Source organism: Astatotilapia calliptera, unplaced genomic scaffold (assembly GCF_900246225.1).
Source record: "Astatotilapia calliptera unplaced genomic scaffold, fAstCal1.2 U_scaffold_148, whole genome shotgun sequence".
Classification (NCBI taxonomy): Eukaryota; Metazoa; Chordata; class Actinopteri; order Cichliformes; family Cichlidae; genus Astatotilapia; species Astatotilapia calliptera.
The window spans coordinates 26,602-45,676 of record NW_020535672.1 but is presented as its reverse complement, the minus strand read 5'-3'; the positions used below and the strand labels follow the sequence as shown (position 1 = coordinate 45,676).

Genomic DNA, 19,075 nt, shown 5'->3' with positions numbered 1-19,075 from the left:
TTAAATGGGAGAACTTCCACAATTGTTGAGCTGCTGACCAAAAAAAATAATCCAGACGAGAGTAGGAGTGATGAACATGTGAGAAAAAAAAAGTATATTCCTTACTGGTGGGGTGAAGGGAGCGCCATTCATCGCAAAGACCAAAGTCGCTCATATTGTCATGAATCGCTGTGCGGCAGGCAGGAGTTGGACCCAAAGTGCAGGACTCACAGACTCAGGGAGGTGAACTCAAAACTCAGCTTTATTTGCTGGCAGGGGAAAAAAAAAAAAAAAAAAAAAAAAAAAAAAAAGAACACAACAACAACAACAACAACATACAAACTAATCTAAACTGGGAACTTGGAAAACTCACAGAGAGACACACAGGGAGATCCACACAGCATGAGGGACGACGCGACACTGACTCAGAGAAACACAGGGTTTAAATACACTGGGGAGTAACGAGGGGAATGAGACACAGAAGGAGGGCACAGCTGGGAGAAATCAGGACTGACGAGACAAGCAAAGCAGGACGCATTCACATGAGACACGGATTCTCTCTTTCTTTAACTTGGGTTATTGCATTTATGTTGTCTTGGAGTTACAAGAAAACTCGTGAACATGTGGATGAAGGTACCTGCAGCTGTCCAGGCAGACTGTCGGGGAACTTTCAGTAAGGTTGAAAGAACTGGGAACTTACACACCAGTCGAGTTTAACCGCAGGCCAAGTAATCAGAGTAATCAGAAACTGATAGATGGAAAGAAACAGAGCTTCAGTACTTTATGTTGTGTGCAGGGCCTGTGCTTAGGAATAGCATACCAGGAGAGCTCTATGATAACTTTGTTTTCTGTTGCAGTGCATCTGCTGTTTAAATCTAAATCCTCCACCTGTCACCTCGACCCTCTGTTATGACCCTCTGAGGCTGAAGCATCATTGACGTGCATGATCCACAAGCTTCAACTAGGATGTATAAATGTGTGCAGTGATGTGTGTGAAGCCTTTGAGGACTCACTGTGTTATTAGCTGTTAGTGAAACGCAGCTTCAGACGTTCAGTTATACGAAGCTGTGAAGGGCTGTCAGCAGGTGATGGCTCAGGTCACAGCCCACCTGTGTGATGTCACTGAACACCTGTGTACGAGCGCTGCTTCAGCCTCTGCAGTCGTGATGTGTTTATAGGACATCAGACAATCCTGCGTCCATGGACAGAAGTCAAACAGTGTTTAGTCTGGGTCACAGGTCCTCTGATGTTCACACAGTCTGAGGAAACTTTGTGTTAACATGTTTCTGTTCTTATAAAAACAGCTGATGGTTTTACAGAAACATGATGCAAACATGAGAATGAACAAATGATTTTTATTAACAGACACTGTTTATTTTTCACTTTGCATGACGTCATCAACACTGTGACACCAGGGGGCGCTCATCACCAGCTGAAGAAGTGTGCAGTGATAATGGGGGGAGTATTGTGTGTACTAGAGCTGTACTGTGGGTACTGCAGTAATGACACCAGGAGAAACTTTCTGTTTTTCCACATAATCTATGATTATTGTTCCCACGGCAACACACACAGCATCATGACCTGAACAACATGATCCCTGATCTGATGTTATAATCCTGTATTTTACACGTGTGTCAGTTTTGGCCGGCGGTCATGTGTCCCTTCCAATAATACGACGCGAGACTGGAATAAAATCCATGGACTGGAAAACTTTATGAAAGAAGACACATGTTAACACACTGCCATGGCAGACATGCTTCCACGTCTCAGGAGGAGGAGGGCACCAAACTCTGAGGTCAAAGGGGAGCTGAGGTATGAATAAGTTATTGGCCATGTTTGCAGAGCCCTTTTAAAAATATGCTAGCCAAAATAAGCAGTTTGTATCCAACATAACTCAGCTGGACTCTGATGCTCTGTATAACAGCCACACATGAGTCTGGATTCACTCAAAGCATTGAACAAACTTTATTGGAAATGAAGCTTTTGGACATTTGTTCTCTGATATTTGCTCTTCAGCTCGAGTCTCCATCAGTGGGAACATTTCCTGATTCAACTTTTCTTCTGTTCAAATCAAACTCCATGAGAATCAAAGTGTGAATCAGAGTCCTGATGATCAGATTCTATAGAAACATGGAGACTGTAGAGGATTTACACTCAATATGTTCATTTGTTCCCTTCAAGAAAAATCAATCATTCATCCAATAAAATCAGTCGTTGATCAGTTTGATTGACAGGACAGATGATCAGAGGTGCAGAGTTTTTACCACCCTGATTCATATAGGGACTGAAGAATGGGTGGAGTTTGTGAGTGAAGGAGCAGCCAGTAAAGGAGTAGATCAGAGCTGCAGCACCTACATCATAAAAGGAGACCAGACCCTCCTCATAATCCACAAACACCCCCACCTTCTCAGGACCAGGATGGAGACAGAGGGGGACTGGAGAGGAAGCACAAGCTTTGTACTCATTTCCATTTCTCAGCCACACAGTCCAGAAACCATCCTGAGGACTCGCTGTGATTTTTCCCTTCCTGTTGATCGACTCTGTGGCCACTCCTAAATCCCACTCAGTCTTTCCTTTAACCTGAACCTCAAAGTAAAATCTGCCTGAAGAGAAACTCTGCTCTCCTAAAACACAAACACACAGAGAAAATCTCTCTGGGTTGTCTGGAAGTTTCTTCTTCACATCACTATGATAAACTTGTTTTCCATCATCAGACAGGATGAGTTTACGATGAGCTGTATCAGGATCCAGAGTCACATCCACCTCATGCTGCTGCACCCTCTGCAGCTCAGCCTCTAACAGCTTCTTCTTCATGAGTTTCCTGATTGTCTCCTCCAGCTGAGCCACAGCTCTCCCCACAGTCCCCTCATATGATGGTGGATGAACTCTGACCTCTGTCCAGTCCTTGCTGGGTGGAGCAGCTTTCAGGGAGGAGAAGCTTTGGAGGAGGTGGAGGTGGCCTTCAGAGCGTGAGAGCTGCTCCACCTCAGAGCTTCTCTCCATCAGCTCAGAGATTTCCTGTTCCAGATCTTTGATGAGACCTTCAGCCTGTTTCTCTGTAGCTTCCTGTTTGTCTTTGATCTCCTTCATGAGCTCCTTCAGGCGTCTCTCAACAGACTCCATCAGAGCCGTGAAGACCTGAACACCTTCTGCTTTCTGTCTGTCTGCAGCATCTTTACTCATCTTCACCGACTCTGTGATCTCCTGAATCTTCAGTCGTCTCTTCTGGATCATCTGCTGAATCTCAGCCTCTGTCTTCTCCAGCTCTGCCTTCTTTCCTTCATATTCTTCTCTCAGAGGAACAAACTTGTGGTTCTTGTGGTCTAAAACAGAGCAGAGCATGCAGACACATGTCTGGTCGGTCTTACAGAACAGCTCCAGGAGTTTATCGTGCTTCGTGCACATCCTGCCTTCCAGGTTCTCCACAGCATCAACCAGCTGATGTCTTTTCAGACCTTTCAGTGTCAGATGAGGCTCCAGGTGAGTCTGACAGTAGGAGGTCTGACACACCAGGCAGGACTTCAGGGCCTTCAGTCTGGTTCCAGTGCAGACGTCACAGGGAACTTCTCCTGGTTTGGCAGCTTGTTGCTCTGAGCTGCTGCTGCTGGCTTTCTGCTGAGCGTCACGTCTGAACTGAGCAACCATCTCAGAGAACAACGTGTTGATGTCTAGTTCAGGTCGTCTTTTGAACACTCTGTTACACATAGGACACTTCTTTCTGCCATTAGTGTCCCAGTGCTGACTGATGCAGGTTTTGCAGAAGTTGTGTCCACATGGTGTAGAGACTGGATCAGTGAACACATCCAGACAGATGGAGCACAGAAACTGATCTTCAGATCGCAGATTGCTGGCAGCAGACATGTCTGCACTCTGAGGGAGAAAGAAGAGAAACATTTGATTCAAAATTCACTTTAAATTTCATTTTACAAAGAGAGAAACAAGCGTCAGTAGTCTGAGGAGCTTGGAGAGAAAAGCGTCTGGACTTCTTTGAGTTTCTTTTCATCACAGAAGCTTCTTCACCTCATCCTCAACACGGACCAAGGAATGAATACTGCACTTTTGGAAGAACTCCCTCCCCTGCAACCTCTTATCGTCAAAGGGATGGAGGTGGAGAGGGCAAACAGCCACAGATTCCTGGGACTGCAGGTTACATCAGACCTGAGCTGGACTCTCAACACTACAGCAACTGTGAAAAAAGCCCAGCAAAGGCTTTATTTCATTAGGCTGCTCAGGAAAGCTGGCATGAACCACCACCCTCTCACCCAGGCCTGCAGAGGACTGATAGACAGCATCCTCACCGCAGGCATCACTGTCTGGTATGGAAACACTACACAGACAGAGAGGAAGGCTCTGCAAAGAGTCAGAAAGTCTGCAGAGAGGATTATGGGAACAACACTTGCATCCATGGACCTGCACATACAAAGCTGCACATACAATCTCAGACACAACAGAGTGGACAGCAGCATCACACACAGAACACGATTCTTCAACAGCTTCTTCGACTGTTAGATACTGAGAGGTTGATGGCTCCGTGTCAGAGCACCGGCCTCAACGAAAAAGTTATCAGTCGTTCTTTTCCTCTTTTCTCATTACCCACAGCTTCATCCATCCTATCAGGCTGCTCACCTCCTGCACTTTCAAACGTCCACACGTAGGCCTGCAGGAACATCTGGACCACGGCCAATCAGTGAGGTCCTGCCCTCTCTTTGATTGGTTTAGCCAACGATATGGGCATAATGTGTTGTTGACCACACGGAGACTTTTCCTTTTGTTTTTGCTCGAATGGTTGGTCGTACCGGTGTGACCTATTTGTTTAGGCTACGTCCACACTAATGCGTTTTTGTTTGAAAAAGCAGTTTTCTCTCCGCTTTGGCCTCCACACTGAGACGGCGTTTTCTCTCCGCTTTGGCCTCCACACTGAGACGGCGTTTTCTCTCTGCTTTGGCCTCCACACTGAGACGGCGTTTTCTCTCTGCTTTGGCCTCCACACTGAGACGGCGTTTTCTCTCTGCTTTGGCCTCCACACTGAGACGGCGTTTTCTCTCCGCTTTGGCCTCCACACTGAGACGGCGTTTTCTCTCTGCTTTGGCCTCCCGTCCACACTGAGACGACGTTTTCTCCAAGGAAAACATTTTGAAAACGAAACATTTGGAGACGGTGCGTTTGTGTCACAGTGTGAACAGTGAAAACAGAGACTTTCTAAAACGATGACGCATGTTAGTCATGTGACCAATTAAACAAAGGTATTATACAGCAGCAGTTTTGACAGTCCTATTAAAGATGAATATCAGTCTGCACATGCTCCACAGAGCTTTTCTTCAAATTCTTTAATTCTCTCTCGCTTTTGCAACTTTGTGCTTTTGTGTTACTCGCAGCAACAACTCCACCTCATTGTTAGTCTATTTTAAAACTCGGTGCTTTTCCTCCACCTTTCGCCGCGACGTTTCAAACAGCTGGAAAGTGAATAAGCGGCAGACAGAAATGAGACCGGTCGAATCGTCTTGCGTTTCACGCATGCGCAGGACTGGAACGTAAGCGTTTTCAGCCGTCTTAATGTGGACGCACAACTCTGTGAAAACGACTGAAAACACTAGTGTGGACGCGGAGCGCTGTTTTCAAATCTATCCGGGCGAGTGTGGACGTAGCCTAAGTGGCACCATGGAGGAATGAGGTGGTGCTCTAGACCCTGATGAAGTGAACAGAGTGAAGATTTGTGTAGAAGCAGGAAGTGTGATCAGCTGCACTCACCACTGTTGCTGAGAGGAACCTGATGGACTCCAGTGAATCTTCTTTTAGAGACAAACAGGACTCGACTGCAGCTCTGCTGCTGCTCTCTCACACTTTCACTTCTGCAAAATGACGTTGGGCTTCTTGTTTTTCAGCTGTTGCTCCGCCTCTTCCTGCCTCTCCCTTTACTCAGTGACTGTGTGCAGTGGGTGGAGGAGTGAGGAGTGGTGTGTGGGTTCACACAGTAATGACGGCCTCAGGTGATCAGGAGAAACTCACCTGGATTTCCTTTTTCCACAGCAGACTGAGAGCTTCAGGTGGACCCTGAAGGAGGTCTCAGACACAGGTGGTAAAAGTACACACAGTGTGTACTGAAGTAGAAGTACTACTGTTAAAAATACTCCAAGTACTGTTTCAACTTCTTTACTCAAGTAAAAGTAAAAAGTAGTGGCTGTGAAATGAGAGTAAAAAGAGGTGATTGAAGAACATTTCTAACACGTGTTTATACAAAGCTAACTGAACCATGTGCTGCATCAACGTGATAATAAAATAATATTATTCACTTTGTTTCTAATAAATATTCCCAGCTTGAATCAGACAAGTTGAACATGAGCAGAGAAAAAGAAGCAAATCCAAATATTCCTGTGTTCAGCAGCTCTGCATTAGGGGGCAGCACTGTGCTATGCTGGCCTTTGGCCTGCCGGAAATGATTGGAAGAAGAAGAAGCGTTGCCATGCTACTGTAGCTAACAGGCGCGAGCATGGAGAAGGACGGACCTTTGGGCGGAAAGTTTTACTTTAAGAAGTTGCCGAACGGCGTGTTGGACAAAACGAGAGTAACGTGCACGATTTGCGAAGCTGAATTCAGGTACCACAGAAGCAATTCGTCTCTGGGGTATCACCTGAGAGCGAAGCACCCGGCTGAATCGCAGGACTATCGTGGGCTAAAAACAGAAGAAGTGAGTGAAAAGTTAACCAGCGCCTTGGTTGTTTGGATAGCTAAAAGCTGCCGACCAGCGAGCATGGTAGAAGATGACGGACTGAAAGAAGTCCTTCGCGCTGCATCGGGAGACATGTGCTACAATCCGCCCTCCACAGAAACCATTGTGTCGAGACTGCGCGCTGTGTATGAGGACCAGAGGGCTCAGCGGCACACCACGCTCCTGGGAGCAATGAACGTCGCCCTCACCGGAGACCACTGGACGTCGGTGGACAGCGATAACTACTGCGCCGTCACAGCGCACTTTATTGATAACGACTGGGCTCTACAGTCGTTTGCACTAGCGGTGAGTAAAACTGAAGAGAGACACTATGCTGACCATTTTCTGAGTGTTGCAAACGAGTGGAAAATCGGGGACAAGCTAACCACGCTCGGCACCGACAGTGCGTGGCTGTATGGCAACATGGTCGATGTGGCCAGCCTGCTTCCATTTGAACACATGCCCTGCACGGCCCACATTCTGCACAGTGCCATCACAGTTGCTCTGAACGACAGCGGCTTTGAAAGAGTTCTGGCCAAATGTCGCGAGATTGTTGGACATTTTGAGGATAGTCCGGCGAACGCTCAGGAATTAAATGCACAGCAAGCTGCACATGGACATGACACGGAAGCACTGGTTCAGGATGCTCAGACTAGATGGAACTCCACCCTGGAGATGATCAAGCAGATCCAGAGAAACAAATCCGTGCTCACCTCCATCCTGGCTCAGCAAAACAGCACGGTGACCATGCTGACTGAGCAGGAGCTCGACAGACTGCAGAAGCTGGAGGAACTGCTCGAACCTTGCAGGTAAATCATCCTGTTTCTCGTTTGTGCGCGTCTACGTTCCAGCTCCGTCTTCAAGCACACTCCTGTGTGTTTTCACGTGTTTGTCTCTGTGCGATTGTGTCTTAGCATACTTAGTGTTTGGGCTGAGATCAGGTGGTGCAGTGGTTAGAGCTGTTTCCTCACTGAATGAAGGTTCGGGATTCAAACTTCCTGGTTGGGATTCTGTGCAGTTTGTATTTTCTCCCACAATTCAAATGTATGCTTGTGATCTTAATGAAATGATGTTGATTGACACAGTTAATGTGATGTTGATAGGTGATTATAGATGGGGTTTTAAAGGGGAATGGTTTTCTGTCTCCGTGTTAGCCTACAACACACGGGAAAGCTTTGCAGGGTGAAGCTCTCTCCCCTCCCACCCAGCTCTTGCTTCTATTTTCCAGCACACAGTGCTAACAGTGAGTGACATAACTGCAATACTTTTCAATTAGAGGATCACTTACTGACATATTGTGGTATTTGTGTTCGTCTCTGTGCGATTAGTAGAAAAATACACACTTGTTCTTTCTGTTGCAGATATGTGACCGAACTGCTGGGGGGAGAGCGCTATGTCTCCTGTTCCATGGTGCTGCCAGCCTTGCGTCATTTGTTCTGGGTCATGGAGCCCTTGGATGATGACCCAGTCTACGTTGTGACGTTTAAGATGGTTTTTACCACAGACCTAGCTCAGCGGAGGGCCAGCAGCAATCTCACATGGCTGAAGATCGCTACTGCCCTTGATCCCAGGTTTAAAGACCTCAAGTGTCTTCCCAAAGATGAAAGACGAGAGGTGTGGACTCTGGTACATGACCTTCTGATGGCAGAGACACAAGCACAACAACCATCTGTCCAGATAAAAGAGGAACCGTCACCAAAGAAGAGCAAGATGTCCATCTTCCTCCTGGGTTCTTCAGATTCAGATACAGAGGAGGAGGAAGACTCCATCGGCCGCTGTCTGGATCGGTACAAAGCAGAGCCCAAAGCGGGCGCAGGGGAGTGTCCTCTACAGTGGTGGTCAAAGAGAGAAGGGGCGCATGCCAGGCTGGCATCTATTGCACGCAAGTACCTGTCAACCCCTGCAACCACAGTGCCCTGTGAGAGCTTATTCTCACTCTCAGGTGACGTCACTGAAAACAAGCGTGCGTCTTTGTCCTCAGAAGAGGTGAACAGGATAGTCTGCCTCAGTAACTGGCTGAGCGCACAGAAGGACTGAGTCGGGTCTTTGGAGGGAGAAACGTTCAACACTTGCAGGTTTTAAATATTGACTTTCGTCCCTTTTTGACATTCAGCTGGCATTAAGATGTTACACATTTTGTCTTCTACATTTCTGTGATAGTTGGATCATTGTTAGGCCTGGTTTCAGTATTATTTCCTATCAGCAGATGCTAGAAAGATGTCTTTAATCTGAGTCGTGCTGATCCTGAACACTATTAAACTTCTCTGAATTTAAGCATTCTTTGTGTTTATTCTGTATTAACTTCATTAACTCAGCATTAAAGGGTTGAGCCTTTCATCCTTGTTCAGAAGCAGGATGGAGGATTTTTAATCGTTTATATTACAGCCAGGAAATCATCCTAATATTTCTATTTGTTGCATGAATTTTGGTGTGCTGACAGACAGCCTAGTCAGAAAAGGTCAGGTCATCATCTTACAGGGCGAGACACCAAATAGGTCAGTTATTACTGTTATCGTCAGAATAACTAGCATAGGAGATGGCTAATGTGACGGGTTTAGAAAGTATTGTTTGTTACAAAGGTTGAACCCCTCTGAGAAAATGATTTCCAAATCCTAACTTGGGAGAACGTCCGAGGCCTGACGAGCCTACATTCAGAACCCTTCTTATGTTGTGAAACCCTTGATGCTTTCGTACAACGCTAACTAAATGTGCGATCCAAGGGTGTAATAGAAGTATTTTAGTGTCCACCCCCATCAGAGTCATTGGTCTGAGTGATGAGCGCTCTGCAGGAGGTTTACCAGGTAAACAAGTACTCATTGCCGTCTCAGTGGGTGGAGAGCCTCACTTTGATATGCTTCTTCATGCATGTTAAAAAGTGAAATTATTCATTTTTCTTGGACAGTTTTGTAAAATTCAATCAGAAGGCCTCCGGCCCGGGTGCTCTTACCACTGTTAATGCTTGGATAGCCTGAAGTACCTCAGTGTCTATGACTGAATGTGAGCTAAGGTTCCTGTTCTGAAGCATGTTCCGATTTATAAACATTTTCATAAAATTCTCTAAAACTGTCATAAATTTCAGATGGGTATACTGTTACATTCCCTGAAGAGGTCTTTGTGCTATTAAAGACTGCATTTCCTTAACTCCATGCCGAGGGCCTTCCCACTTTCTCCCACTGATCATAATAAGATCGCCACAGACTTTTTGTTGCTGTATCAGAAGATAATTGATTACATTCACTTCTCAAACGTAACAGTTTGATTCATCGCTAATATTTAAGTCTAATTCCAAAGATTTAATTAGTTTATTCCATTTTTTTGCTGTTTGCACTCATAAAGCCGAGGACTTCACCTCTAATATATGCTTTGAATCCTTCCATCTCACTGAGGCGCCGGTTTGATCTTTAACTCAGTCATTTTCTGTTTTCTCCTCTATGAATTTAACCAATTTTAGATTTTCTAGCCATCTTGTTTGAAACTGCCAGTTTGAGTTGTTATGGATAAACGTTGTTATCATACTGACCTGAATGACAACATCATTCGGTTTTATCGGGGTTTTGTTGATATAAACTGAGTGATTAATTGTCCGGTTTTGGCTTCATATCTGAGCCTGCTGATCTAGACTCAGGTTTAGAGCACAGTCAGAGTCCATGTATATGAAGCCCTTGCAAAGTGGATAACTGATTTTAAAAATGTAGGTTTATTTGAATTTGGGCTGTACAAACTCACTAAGTTCACAAATACGTTTTGAATAGAGTAAAAACAATAAATGGAGAAAGGAAACCACGTTACCAAGCAGCCGTATCTTCCCATAGTGGAGGATCGTGATCGAAGCTATAAAGTGATTTATTTTCAAATGTAACCTGAATTGTTTTGAATAAACAGACTGGGGGTCGTGGTCGAGCTCCGACGGCCCGACTTCACCCCTCCAGTGGACACAGCCACACAGAACCAGCTCGTATTAAATCAACCACCAACACTAACCTGATCTAGTTTACTCACATCCAGCTGATTCTCAGATCACAGCTGGCGACTCACAACAGCTGCCCTGCTGTAGCCACAGTTTCACTCCTGGTCTCCTGCTCCCTCTAGTGATCACTCAGTGGTGCTGAATGATGCCAGAACACTGACGATTTCCACAGCCAGGCATAAAACCACAATGACCTGGTGCATGCACGTCACCATGATCCACTAGAGGGCTGCAGAAAGCCCTGTGATGATCATTATATAAATAAATACACATTTAAATACTTCGTTCATCACTTATGTATATCACAGTTGTTCCTCAGTGCTGCTGTGCTGTTTCCGTGTGTTCTGATGATCCATGGAGCGTCCTGAATGCTTCCATCAAACACAAATATCCTGGAAGCTTCGTGTGGGTCAAAGGTCAAAGCTGCCGACTGTCAGGAAACATCAGAGCTTTAGAGAAGATCGGCTTTTTAAACAAACAGCAGAGAAGAACATTTTGATCGTGCATGTTTCTACGTGTGTGCTGAACTGTAATGCTGCATTACAACTCACCTTAATCTACCTGTTTATTATTTATTGATCAGGTACTGTAGAGATTTAAAATGATTACATAAACATGTGAACAGGAAGTGATGTGTAATCAGAGAGTGAAGGCGGGGCTTCAGATGAAGCTCCTCCTTGTTGGCGCTCCTACATCGTGGGTGCAGCTTCACCTATGGATGCAGACCTACCTTCACCTGCCCCTTGACAGATATTATTGATAGAGCTATTGTTTCTTTGACCTTGCTCTGGTTCACGCCCACATTCCTGCACAATCATGAATCTGTAACTTTTCTATTTTGATCATTCTGAGTGCTCTGGAGTGCGGTTAACCACTACAGTGATCTACAGTCAATTACAGTCTCCGCACTATTTGCTGGCACTGGATTTGTAAACCAAACTTTTGTAGTCTTCACAGTAAGCATCATGGTTTCTTTGCTTACAGGAACATCTTCTGTGAATAAGACTGAGACCTTAAACTGTTCTTGAGTCTGTGGGTCTTTGTGCTGATGCACCTGTGGGCAGCAGGTTGAACAGGTCAGAACCAGGGTGCAGCTGTTCTTGATGATGTTTGTTGCTCTGCTGAGGCAGCGGGAGGAATAAATGTCCATCAGGGAGGGGAGAGGGCAGCAAATGGTCTTCTGTGCTGGCTTGACTTCTGTTTGAAGCCTCGCTCTATCAAGTATCTGATGGATCCGAGCACAGACACTGTTGGCTTGTGTTCTCCAGCTGAGATCCAGATGAACTCCCAGGTATTTGAAGTTAACTTGCCGGATGTCTTGGCCGTGTGTTATCTTCTTTTCTCCTCCCTGTTTAGGATTTGTGTGACTGCAGTAAAAGTGCCTCCATCCGTCACTGATCCAGCTGAATATGAAGCATCACGTCAGAGAAGAAAACGGCCCCGTGATCAGACTGAGCAGTCGAGGCATCGAGGCTGCAGGATCGCATCAGAACAGGGCCTGTGGGTGTGGTCTGGACATCAGACCGTCCTACCCGGGTAATCCCACAGTTTGACCCCAGAGCGGCAGGATGGAGGAGACCATCAAGGTGTTTCAAAATAAAACCATTCAATGTGACCTGCATGAAAACTGTAAACTGCCATATGGACTTGCCTCCCAGCAGCAGCAGCAGGACTTTAAGGGGATGAAGAATTTTGGAGTGATGATCTGCAGCTTTCAAAAACAGAACACGCACACTTCTAATAACCCATCGCTGTGAGGTCTAAGTCTTTATGTGCAACATGAAAACTGTCCAAAACTTTAAGTCAACACTTCCTGTGTCCACTGAGTGTCTCTGTGATTGTTAACAAACTGAAACTGCAAAAACATAAAACTAAAAGAGCTGAACTGGCTGTGAGCGACTTATGACGCCACACTGAGTCAGGCCTCGTGTTTCTATAAGGGACGTATCATCTGTAGTACCACTGAATGACCACTAGGTGGGAGAAAGAGACAGAAATGAAGCCTGTTCAGTCTGAGAATCAGCTGCTGCTGAAGATGATGCTGAGCGTTGGCATTTGATGGAAGACTGAGACATCGACAGTTATTTGTACAGGCCGATGGTGAAGTGAATGTGAGCTTCATTAGCTCTCGTACTCTGAGCTGTGTCCACTCCACTTAAAGTTGTAGGATCCCGTTAAAGTGGAAACAACACTCTTAAATGTAGAAAGGCTCATTTCCATCACTGAGCCCTGCTCTCAAAAACTGATATAACTGTGAAGCTGGATTTAACAAATAAGAGCTTAAAGTTTTAAAAACGTGTAGCGCCATCTTGTGCGCATCATGACATAATGTGGTTGGTTGAATAGCTTACATAGTTTATGTTAGCTAACTAGCGACAGGCTCAATAACAGAGGAAAATAAGCAGAGGTGGCAAAGTACACACAAGCTGTACATAAGCAGAAGTACAGATACTACTGTTCAACTGGACCTCGTGTCATATTAATATAATAACATCAGTAGATGGAATTACAAACTTCGTTTCAGTCTAAATTATATTTCCAATAAAGATTCTCAGCTTTACTCAGGTAAGTTAAACACAAGCAGAGAAGGAAAATGTAAAAATATATCTGTCCTGTTTCTTACATTGAAGAGGCTGACTTTGCCTCGAAACAGGAAGTGGGCAGAGAAGAGGTTGAAGTGGTGGAGGAAGCTTTAAACCAATCACAGTGCAGCAAACTAACCTGCAGACGACTTTAAACAACACAGTCAGTCTGCCTCAGTTTGTTTAGCAGCAGGTTTCACAGTGTGAACAAACATAACATTTGATTTAAACACGAGGACTTACATCAAAGCTTTAAATGAGCATCCTCCCCTTTAAATCCAAGCTTTCTTCTTCCTCTCCTGACCTTCTTTCTTTCTTTCTTTCTTTCATCGTCTTTCTGAGCGTGTAATAAAACATCTTCTCTGGCTTCATCTTTTATTTTATAATAAATAATAATGCCCCGGCTAACGTGTCCTCCTGAGCCCACAGTGAGTCAGTGTGGGTGAGCTGTGGGCAGGACAAACCCACAGTTATCACCCACAGGGCCCCTGCAGTTTCACACATAAAGGCCTATAGGTTTAGTAAAATGTAGGTGGGATCACGTGGACTAACTGTGGGTTTGTCCTGGCCACAGCTCACCCACACTGACTCACTGTGAGCTTGTTTTACTTCTTATTTCCGACCACCTGCATTAGAACATCACTCCGGCGCATTTCACATATCTCCTGTCCAACACGAGCCACTGAGAGTTAAAAACACTCGTGTCTGGACACGAGACCCACTTTAGAGGTCCAGTAGAAGAGCTGGAGGTCAGATTCAAACCAGTCACTGCTGGTCAGACGTGGTCTGCAGCTCTGTGTGTGCATCCAAACAGAAGCCTCTGAACTCACAGGCAGGTGATGTGAGCGGGTGAGGAGCTTCTGTGCTGCAGGAACTCATTAGCTCAGAGGTGGCGACGCTGCCGTCGTGTGACTGTGGTGCAGTTTGTTTATAGACTAACAATCTCAGCTGTTGTGTTTTCTTCAGACTGACTGAAGGACCTCTGATAGACTCACACAGCTCGCGAAGGATTTCTAAACTGCAGCGTTTGCAGGTCAGTTTTAAGAAGGCCGTGCTTGAACGTGATTGGCTGAGAGCTCAGACCTTTGCTCCTGTTTCCCCTCCTTATACTGAGGCTTCCGTCTTTAATGTGGTAACAGGCGGCTGTGAAAGAGCTGAAGTGAAAGTCTGCAGCTCACACTGACCCTCGATGCTCATCCAGACACCATGAAGACTGCACCTGTGGCTCTGCTCCCTGGTGAGTCACACACAGCAATCCTACACCCACTCACCCACTCAGTGATCCCAGCTACCACAGAGTGAGTCCAGCTCCAGGTAAAGGACGGACACTGGATGAATCCTGAGAGTTTACTCCGTGTTGTCGGGGGAGAAAACAGGAAGTCTGCTCCTTTCTGTTCTGTGTAAATCCAGAAAATAATCCAATCAGAAATGTTTAATGTTCAGCAGGGTCTGTAGTTTAGAGTCACGGGGTCTCTGTAAAAGATGTGCTTGTTTTTTAAATGTTTATTCTTAATATAGACACAAACAACAAAGGACGCAATAAATATTACAAATGAGGAAAGAAAACCAGCAACTGGGAGTCTAAAGGTTTCAAAAACCTTCCAAAGTTTTTATATTTTGTCCCGTATGAGGAAACTTACACAATGATCTAAAAGCTGAAAACAATTAGGCTGTGATGATTCAGCAGTACTTCAGGTGCTTTATAGTGAGGAATGTGGTGACCAAGAAAATATCGGTCTTTTGTCCCGGATGGTCCAGTCTTCTTCCTGATCTGTGGACGTCTGCCACAGTCTGTTAGTGTGCACCTCTGAGGACGTGAGAAAAAGCTCAAGTCTGTGGATTTTCCTCCTGTTGCAGGTGTGTGTGTGCTGCTGCTGTCTGCACCGACTGTTTCTGCAGGTGAGGAGATGATGTGAAAACGGTCAGTGAGACTCCAACAAGAACACAAATACATTTACACATGTGTCCTCCAGTGTCTCTGTCTGTCAGTCCAAACCTTCAGCAGGTCTTCAGCGGATCCTCTCCAGTGTCTCTGAGCTGTGATGATGGATGGACGGTGAGGAGGACCAGAGGAAACCAGACTGATGAGTGTGGGCAAGCGGCAGACTTCACTAGACTTGATGAGTCCTTGTGTGTTCAGGACTTTAAAACAACCTTCACAGCGATTTACTGGTGTGAAACCAGTTCTGGGCAGAAGAGTGATGACGTCACCATCAGTGTTTCAGGTAAAGTAAGTTGTTTCTTTTCTTCTTTTTTTCCACAGTTGCTCTGAACATTTAAGGGCATTACAGCATCAGGACCACCTGTGACAGGTGAAGTACAACCATATATTTATTTTTATATATATGCAGGTGCAGGTGCATTTAGCACAAAGCACCTTGAATGTGTGAATAACAGCTTGATCCATAGATCAACAATGTGGTGCTTATGTGGAGATGAGCCGTAAGAATCCAGTTTATACTTCAAATGACACGTTGTCTGAATTTTACTTTCATATTGTTTTAATATATGTTTCAATTAATGTCTCAGATTTTTGTTCATATTGTTTTGGATTTTTTAGGCTAGAAAACATTGATATACTTAAAATACTTGTAATTAGGAGACACTTAAGTACTTAGAACTCACTGCTACACTAAACTAGATGGTGTTAAATCTGCTGCACTGTGGTACAGAACAGCCATTGACCTGCGGGGCTGAAAGTTCCTGCAGTTCCTGTAATGTCCACTAGAGGCTCCAGCAGGGCGTTAGCCCTCACAGGCTCTCATGTTAAAATATCTAATAAATAAATAAGTGAATCTAATTTTGCCCTTTATAACAATAAAAGGGCAAAATACTGGGAGAGAATGTTTTTGTTACTCGCCTGTTTAAACCGTATTAAAGTGTCATCGGTGGGGGCGTGGCCTCTTTCAGTGACGGGGCTTTGACAGGCAGCTATGGTTACTAGCAAAGTTACCTCTGGACCGTGTTTATGCTTTTGGACCAATAGGATGGCTGCTGGTTAGTTAATTGTAATAACAGAATACCTCAGAAGTTTGTGCTGCACTTCAGTGAAATGCCCGTTTTAATTTGGACGATATGTAGCACTGATTAGCAAACATCAGTATGGTCTATGGAAGCAGCTTGACAGCTACGCTAGCTATCTGTTCTTCTCCATCATAGCAAGAAGAAAATGCCTCTGAGTGATCATTATAAAAGCAGAGGGTCAGACTGCAGTGGCCACACCATCATTTATAGTCTGTGATCATGAACGTTCATGAATTCAGTCCTATGGCGTCATCATTTGACCTCCTGCATGCTGTCTCCAGAAGCTTCCAGTCTACATGTGTGTACTTTTGTCTCTCTTACCCAGAAAAAGGAGTGATCCTGGAGATCCCGGCACTTCCTGTGACAAAAGGAAGTAATCTCACTCTGCGTTGCAGGCTCAGCACTGGTGAAACAGTGGCAGCTTACTTCTTCTACAGTGGACGTCTTCTTGGACCTAGAAATAAAGAGCACACCATCTCCAACGTGCAGCAGTCTAATGAGGGTTTCTACTGGTGTGCTACTGATCTGAGTGGATCATCTGCTCATAGCTACCTGAGGGTCAGAGGTCAGAACACTGACATCTTTTGCTGTCATCATAAATTGGGCCTCTTTTGTGTTTTTCTAATGTCCTTGACCTCGATGGAGAGCACGTGGAGCAAAGACAGAGAATTCATCACTCTGAGATTTGACTGTGGTTATAATCACGATCAATAATGATGCAATAACTAGCACGCTCCTCTTCAGCATCTATTACTAATAGATGGAGATGAAAGCCTGTGTTTGTGGTGTAGCCTCGCTGCACCGCTCACATTGAGCCTTTCTATCGAACCCTGAGTGAATGAACTGAGGACGCCTCCTTATCTCTCCTGCAGATCCCCCGACGACCTCCGTCAGATCATCTGTCCATTCTCGTGAAACCATGTCCCCCTTCCCCTCTCTTCCCCCTCCTCCTCCTCCCACCAACTGTTCCTCACCTCATCCTCCTGCTCCTTCTTCTTGTGTGCCTGTGTTGAGACTCCTCTCCCACCTGCTGGCCTTTTGTATTTACTCCATCACCACCGGCCTGCTGCTGTCCATCTGCTTGGACCGGCTGGCCACCAGGCGCTCAGGTAGATACCTGCACACAGGTGCATCACTGCTGCTGTCCTGCTGGCAGCTCTGACTGTAAAATCACAAACGTCTGCACTGCCTTTTTAATTATTACAGTAACCGGACTGCTAAAGCCAAACCATAGCTTTAATCTGATATTTCACCGCTCTTAACCAGGGTCAGGCTCACATGCTAACCTTTATACACCCAAATAACAGCAGACAAGAACCAAAGGTAACAGCTTCTAGTGTCTGAAACTATTTTAAGAAGTTGGAACCTGATTGTGATCGATTCAACTGTGACCTGGTGCAGTAAAAGGTGTACACGCCTGATCTGTAGCTGCACAGACCTCCAGAGCTGCACGGTTTAAAGCAGAGATCTACAACTCCAGTCTTTGAGAGCTACTGTCCTGTAGCTTTAATGCAGAGAAACGGCTGAATCAAATGGTTGAATTACCTCTTCAGCTTTTCATCGAGTTAGGGAAAGGCCTGGTAACAAGCCATTCATTTGATTCAGGTGTGTCGGAACAAGGATGCATCTAAAAGCTGCAGGACGGTAGCTCTGAGGACTGGAGTTGGAGACCCCAAAGCTGGAAGACATGATGGAGACAAGACTAAAAGACTAAAACCCATTGCCCTGTATAATCGGTAATGAGTCACAGCCCTACAGTTCACCCACAGCTGCCCACTGTGGGCCAACTTGGACATACGATGGTGCCCGCGGTGCAGCATGTCTCACTGAGGACTGTATGTATATGTGTGGAGACTAACATTCACCCCGATGCTTTGCCCACAGCAAACAGACTTCCCGTCTCCGTGGAGATGACCCAGTGCATTGAAGAAAACTACGAGGCGGTGGTTGACCTCACGGCTGAGTGCGCGCTCTTCGAGGATTCTGAATACTCTGAATGAGTCTGCTGCTCTGACTCCGCTGACGTTTCATCACACATGAGCAGAGGGAAGCGTCCATCGTGTGGGAAGCTCCAGCTTCTCATTTCTCAGACTGCACATGTGATACTGGTTTCTTCCCGCTCCTCAAAGTCACTTCCTGAAAGATTTGTTACTGAAACATGTCACGGACTGTGGACATGCCTTTGCTCTCCGCTCGCTCTCCTGCTGACTCTTTGAATCCCAGCTTTTGTGTATCGGCTCACAGATGAACGTCTGATGTTGGAGGTTAAACTGCTGTAACAGTGAAGCCCAGAGAGGGTTTCCCACTTTTACTAATAACATAACGTTTCAATCTGTATATGTTTAACTTTACACCTTGTAACAGTTTAATGTTGGAACTATTTTCTCTGTACTGTCTACATCCGCCAGCCATATAACAGCTGGAGGATGTTACAGCTCAGCTGATGGGGAAGCTTCCTGTGGTGTTGTCATGTCATGTTCTCGGGAGTCACACAGCCACAGGGTGGAAACTAAAACTCAAGACTAAAACCAGCTGTGAAGAAAGTATTCTCATCACATGATGTAAAATTAACTAAACTAAAACAACTGAAACAATATTGGAAAAAATAAAATGATATATTAAAATAATCCTAGACTTTTGTTGAGTTTTTTTTCTACAGAATTATTCAGAGGAGGCTTTAGTTTAGTTGAGCTTTGATGTAATTATGAGTCACGGTTTTGTCTTCATGCATTTTCTAAATTCCTAAATGCGCCCCAGACGAGTACCCTAATATTAGAGTTAGCCTGCTTTTATTAGTGGACACATATCAGCTGAATA

General features: G+C 45.3%; 2 protein-coding genes and 1 pseudogene across 2 annotated transcripts; 2 read left to right on the top strand and 1 right to left on the bottom strand.

The window, feature by feature from the left end:
• Positions 1–1,920: 1,920 nt before the first annotated feature.
• LOC113017553 (E3 ubiquitin-protein ligase TRIM21-like) lies at positions 1,921–6,129 on the bottom strand (annotated as a pseudogene).
• Positions 6,130–6,188: 59 nt separating this feature from the next.
• Positions 6,189–8,976, top strand: LOC113017552 (zinc finger BED domain-containing protein 1-like). Its single transcript, XM_026160699.1, has 2 exons — positions 6,189–7,494; positions 8,047–8,976. The coding sequence occupies exons 1-2, from the start codon at positions 6,467–6,469 to the stop codon at positions 8,720–8,722; spliced, it is 1,704 nt and encodes a 567-aa protein (XP_026016484.1). The 5' UTR covers positions 6,189–6,466; the 3' UTR covers positions 8,723–8,976.
• A 5,238-nt stretch (positions 8,977–14,214) lies between these two features.
• On the top strand, positions 14,215–18,863 carry LOC113017555 (uncharacterized). Its single transcript, XM_026160704.1, has 7 exons — positions 14,215–14,267; positions 14,374–14,471; positions 15,092–15,133; positions 15,208–15,459; positions 16,584–16,823; positions 17,131–17,367; positions 18,143–18,863. The coding sequence occupies exons 2-7, from the start codon at positions 14,441–14,443 to the stop codon at positions 18,256–18,258; spliced, it is 918 nt and encodes a 305-aa protein (XP_026016489.1). The 5' UTR covers positions 14,215–14,267; positions 14,374–14,440; the 3' UTR covers positions 18,259–18,863.
• Positions 18,864–19,075: the final 212 nt, after the last annotated feature.